The sequence below is a fragment of the Ananas comosus genome, linkage group 11 (assembly GCF_001540865.1).
Source record: "Ananas comosus cultivar F153 linkage group 11, ASM154086v1, whole genome shotgun sequence".
In the NCBI taxonomy this organism is placed as follows: domain Eukaryota; kingdom Viridiplantae; phylum Streptophyta; class Magnoliopsida; order Poales; family Bromeliaceae; genus Ananas; species Ananas comosus.
Window position 1 is genome coordinate 6995440 of NC_033631.1, and position 6000 is coordinate 7001439.

A 6000-nucleotide genomic window follows, 5' to 3' on the forward strand; every position below is an offset into this window, starting at 1 on the left:
CCGGGCGTGCCGTACGGCACGCCCCGTGCCGGTTACAGGGGGGGTATCGCACCCCCCCGTGTGTCGGCGGCACGCTGGTGCGTGCCGCTGGAGACAAAGCGGCACGTACCAGCGTGCCGCCGGCACGTACCGGCGTGCCACCGGGTTTTTTTTTTTTGACTTTTTGGCTTTTTTTTTTTTTTTGTTCTCTGGGATACAACCCCCAGGCCATCTATATTGTATTTTTTCCTTTTATCTTATATATTTGACATCGTGATGCCTTTTTGTCAACTCTTTTTTTTTTTTTTTTTTTTTTGCCTTTGGCTTTTTTTGGTTTTTCTTTTATTAAATTAAAAACTTATAATTTAACTTATTATTTATCTGATCCATATGTCGGCCCTGAGCCCTCCGCTTCCACCACTGATATCCATTTTTTCTTCACAAAATATTTTATCAAAATTTGTCGCACGCGAAACTTTCGATGAATCAAAGAAACAAAAATCGATTTCCTAAACAAATTTTGATCAATATTTTTAATAAGAACAAAAAAAAAAAAATATAGATGTAATATTGGGAATATATGAATTTCTCACAATGCCAGCAATACTTGTATCAATATTGTCAAATAAATCTTGTATCCGCAGATAACAATATGACATATGATCCAGCGCGACGATCTATGTGAAATTAAGCAGTCATCTCTATGTAAAGATGTAAATTTAAATAATTATTGTACTGTGAATTTTATTATTATATTTTAATTTCTATTCTATATCAGGTATAGCTGTATTTTACTTACAAAAAGCTTTCATGCATGTTATTTGATGAGTATAGTAAGATGTACATAATAAATATTCATATTATTTTGTTTAAATCTTTCAAAATAATATTATAAGAGTTTACTGGAACCAAAAAAGCTAAAATAAGTCCGTGCCAAAGCGTGCCAGCAGGAGGTCGTGCGTATCTGTCGGCACGCAAGCGTGCCACGTGTCGGCACGCAAGCGTGCCCGTGCCGTACCGTGCCAGGGACGTAACGGCACGCCCCCGTGCCACGGCACTTTAAACCTTGCTCTTAACCTCTTTGGCCCAACTACTGTCCAAAATGCTATAGCAGGGTTAAAAAGTTTAGTCCTATTATATCCTATATATAGGGCTTCTAAATTTTAGGGGTGTTACATTCCTCTTCCCTTTAAGCTTGGATGTTCTTGTCAGGCTCAAGCAAACTCACAAGTATTAGACGATGTGAGTTTCGTCTCACGTGCCTTAGTCGACCTTGTGGGGAGTCGCTCTTTACCAATAATGATCGCCAACCGGGAAGCCACTCTCTACCCGCTGTATAATCATGGCTCAGCCGAGATTCATTTCACACTTCCGACTGATGATTGGTTCTGATACCAACTGTGATTCCCCACTTCCTAGGGGGTCACTCATTCTAGAACTACTCGAGCCCTTGTATGCTTAATCTCTTAACCCGAGGAGCCTAGCCATCGCCCAAAATGCTTTAGCTAGATTAAGAGGATTAGCCATATTATATTATATATGTAGTTATATTTCAAATCTTGGGGGTGTCATCCTGCAACAAAGATTGGACTATTTTCTCGAATTTGTAAGCTACTTTCAAGTAATTTGGTGGTGATTTTTGCTTTTCCATTGATCGATTAATGTAAATAAGATCATAATATAGCACCAAGGATTGACGTGCCAGCCTGCCAGGCATTGTCTGGGACGACTACCCCATGCTGATAAGCTTGCACCGCCAAAATATAAAATAGGGTGTGCTGAGGCATGCCGGCATGCCATGCCACTGATAAACAAACACGCTCCATCACAGTGGAACGGCTATCTTTAATAGGAGATAACTAGAGTAATATGACATCTCTCTTAGACGTTTCTATTCATGAGTCACACTTTCTGAGACCCGTTGTAAGCATGAACAGAAGGGTGACTACATAACATTGGAACCTTAGCATAAATCTGGCATCTTCTAGTTAATCAGTGCTATGAATCTCTTTATGTTTTGGACTAGGAGTAGCGAGATTTTTCTGATTATAGATAAGTTAGGCATCCTTGGAAAGAAACACATGTACTAAGTATACAAATGCACGTGTGCGTGCTCACACACTTTTCTGCACTTGCGTGGGTGTGCATATTTGCTTCTAAGCTCCACTTTCTAAAATCAGACGTACATGAAAATATTTCTTTTATATTCAAGATAATCATGAAATTTTTATAATCTGAAATAAATACCCAAAAGCATATATTGATATGAGATGTACTTATGGTAACAAAGTATGTTTGAATGATGGAAATATTCTTTATGGACATCATAAAAGTGATATCAATGAACTCTTTTGGGCAATATTTCAGTTATTTTGTTGCTTTGATCGTGTTCTTTTAGCTAGTGGTACATCAGCATATTGTCTAGGGAAAAATACGTGTATAGGAATGACATTACCATTAACAAGAAACATGTGCATACTTAACTATATTCTTAAAGGATACAATAGTATGTTGGTGGCTAAGAACCGTGTAGTGGCTGTGTAATATGTGGGTGCATCTGTACTTAGCAAGTTACATATGAAACAGTCCCCTAACAATACAGCTAAATGTTTTTGGTAGAGCAATATAAGAATATGTAGCATATGGAAGGGGGCAAACAAAATAAAATATAAGAATAAAGAAGATAAAGAACATCTAAAGACCTGCACATTGATGGTCAATTGATTGTTTTGTTTATCAGCATAACAACAATGCTTCATTTCCCTTGACCTTTAAGTGCACGTTTGGGTGTACGTTTTGGATGACTTGCAGGGCCTCCAACCCAAAAACCCAACATGCACTCCTTTTTGAATGTGGATGCTGACAAATTTCTTGTCGGCACATTGAAAACCTATGCAAATGGAGTTGAAGAGAACTACATGGTCTACAAGTTGCTACCATGTTTTTGTGAGGCAATACAAAAGATGTCCGAGAGAGAGGGAGAGAGGGAGGGAGGGTATCCAAATTACGCTAGAGGAGATTGCCTCTGAATTTATGGCTAACACTCGGGAGATAACTTCCGTTAGTTCATGGCCAAAGTTCTTTATCAGGAGGCTGCTTTAACTTTAACTTTTAGTTCTTTATGGCTTTTATCTACAGGTTGCGGCTATAGAAATTTGTATACTTGATATTTTGGAATGAATGTTTAATAGTGAAAAGTTAACCTCTTGTTACTTTAGACTAATGTGTTTCTTGGTTACTTAATTATTGTCTCGTATATCATGATAATTGTTCTTCTATTTGATTGAACAAGATTATCTTGTTTGTTTTTTTATTTCATCGAATAAGATTGCGTGACTTCTTGGCCTTAAATTGCTGTACCTGTGCGCAACGCAGATTCCTGTTCGTCCTTTCAGACACAATGAGTATGAGAGATTCATAACAGCAGCATATCCATATTACGGGGCATCATTTTCTACTGTAAGTACTTTTGTTAATCTTTTTTATTCTTATTCTGCATCATTTATCTGGCATCATTGCTTGATGTTATCTAACCATGTCAATGCTGTATAAGGACCTTGCTCAACTGTCGATCTTTAATATCAGACTACGCCGCAGATCTGTAGGATCCTTATTTTAATCTGTATGTAATTTTGAAATATTGGATGATAAAATGAAACTAAAAGTCAGGCTTATTCTTCGCTGAATAAACTTTCTTGTAGATCCTTCTCACTGGATAAATGGAGCTGGCAAAATGTAAAATTAATTTGTGTACTCAATAAATAGATTTAAAATAATTGGTGAACTTGACTATGATGGTGTGTGTAAACTAACATGCGTGCAACTATATGAATTCTAATTGTTGTTTCCATCATCAATATTTTAAGCTTTTAAATTTATGTGTCTATTTTCTCATCTTAGTGCATAAATTGTAAATTTGCTCAACAATGCATGCTTTATCTTTTCAATCTTTGCTATGAAGTTGGTCCAACAGATGACAGTCTTATCAATAGTTGTTAGATATTGGCGTGGCTTTTCCTCTTAAAATTTTTTAAATTTTCTTCTTTGCGTTTACTAGTTCAAAGCAGTTGGCATATTGTTATGTGAGCTTGAGGGTTTATTGGCTGCTGTCTTCCTAATATGCAAAATTTGAGGAATCAAATGCTGCAATTGATATAATAATATGGTATAAATGAAAATTTTGTTCAACATTCAGTTAGACATTGCAATCTAAGCCTAGTTTCGAATCCAAGGTTTGAGTGTATTTTCTTCTCATGTGATTCAGATCGAATGATAGAATCAGATTTTCTTTTCCTTTTGGGTTTTGACCTAAGGATGTGATGTTCAAATCATTAGTTGGAGGATTTGTACACAACTATCCCAAAATACCGGCACCATTATTTGGGCAGTATTATGTATCTTGATATTGTTTTGAATTTATGCAAATTAGAAAGGGTCCATGCTGATGAAATTCCTTTTGACTTTTTTGTTGCAGATGGCGGGATTCTTCATCTTCTCCATTGTCTATCTTTATCATAAGTAGATGGTATCAGGAGAAGATCCGGTTGCGGCCGCTGCTTTTTCCCAGTGTTGGTCATATTTTGACTGCAATGGGATAGGTGGCTTTTTAAGTTATTCAAGCTTTTAGCTTTAGCTCATTTAACATGCGCTCCATCATTATCTCTAGTACTAGTGTAGTGTTTGTTTTAGATCAGTTTTTAAATTTTATATGCTACAATCCGTTCGTTTTTCCCCCCTTCCCCAGTGCTATGCAAAATACAAAGGGACTAGAAAAGGTTGGAGCTGCGGAATGCCAACAACATTACTAGGTTAACAAACATACGATTATTGTTCGATGTTTTTGTCTATTTGTTCACATTTCTGCTACTATTTTAGCAAAATTGTATTTTTTCTATTTGAAATAACTAGATCGCCTTTGGGTGGTGAAAGGGCGTTGCACTTGGTTCGTATTGTAAAAGATTCTAGGAGTTGCTAAATTAAAGGAATGTCATTCAAACAAGATTTACTAGGGAATATAATATTTTTGTGTTTGGTTTGATTGATGATTTTTCGTAGATTACTAAAGGGATAATTTCCTTAGTACACCTGATATTTACATAAATATCCCTTTAAAAATTGAAATATCGTAAATACCCCTCTATATATGAAAAACATTCAAAAATAGCCTTTAAAATAATTTTCTGTGAAAATGTTAACTAGCGGACCTATATACCAATTTTAACCTTATCACAATTGCCCTTATAAAATTTTCAAAGGTCACTGACTTATTATAAATTTCATAAATGCTCTTCAAATTTAAAAATTTCACATCGAACTTAGTTTGGCTCAACGGTCACTCTTTCAGAAATGCCCTCCTAAAATTAGTACATAATCCTTCTTTCATGCCTTTAAAGAAGACCAAGCGATTGAGTAAAGAATCTCACGCCTTGAATGCAAAGTCATATTTTATTTAAAAATGTTGATCTTCGTTGTAAGACTTATATTGTGTAAGACACTTCGTTAGAGAAAAATTATAAGTTTTTAATATAATGATTTAGATCTAGATATGAAACCTATATAAGTCATTTCATCAGAATTTCTCTATCGATCAGCTATTCAAATAAGATAATATTTTCATCATGTTAAATATTTTCAAATGTTTTATTGTGCATCTTGTCTTTTAAAATAAGCTTGATGTCCCTAAACTTTTATAAATATGCCAAAATAGCCCACCATGTCATCTAATGTTTATTTGTTGGTAGAATTTAAAATCTATAGAGATAAAAAGCATTATAATTAAGAGAATTGGCTAATATAATCTATATCATAGCAAATTAACACACAAACAGACTAATATAGATGTATGAAGAAATTGATGCCACTAAAATACAAAATAAAATAGTGCAAGCCACCAACATACATTAGTTTTATATTTATCCAAATACATTTTGTTTCACATTTACATCACATTTTTCTTTTTAAACACTTCTTAAGAATCTATAATAACCAAAAAGTGCTAAAAAGTATTTGAAACTATCCACA

The 6000-nt window shown here is 35.0% G+C and overlaps 1 protein-coding gene across 2 annotated transcripts in view; it reads left to right on the forward strand.

Moving 5' to 3' along the window:
- Positions 1-4997, forward strand: part of LOC109717397 (dolichyl-diphosphooligosaccharide--protein glycosyltransferase 48 kDa subunit) — a 41143-nt gene extending 36146 nt beyond the window's left edge. Inside the window, exons 12-14 of one of the 2 annotated variants that reach the window (XR_002218178.1) lie at positions 3355-3438; positions 4454-4577; positions 4724-4997. Coding sequence is in view for 1 of the 2 variants with exons in the window: in XM_020243167.1 (XP_020098756.1) it covers positions 3355-3438; positions 4454-4501 (132 nt within the window). In the remaining variant the exon portion in view is untranslated. Of the gene's footprint in view, positions 1-3354; positions 3439-4453 lie in introns of both variants that reach the window. The other variant, XM_020243167.1, reaches the window with a different exon arrangement.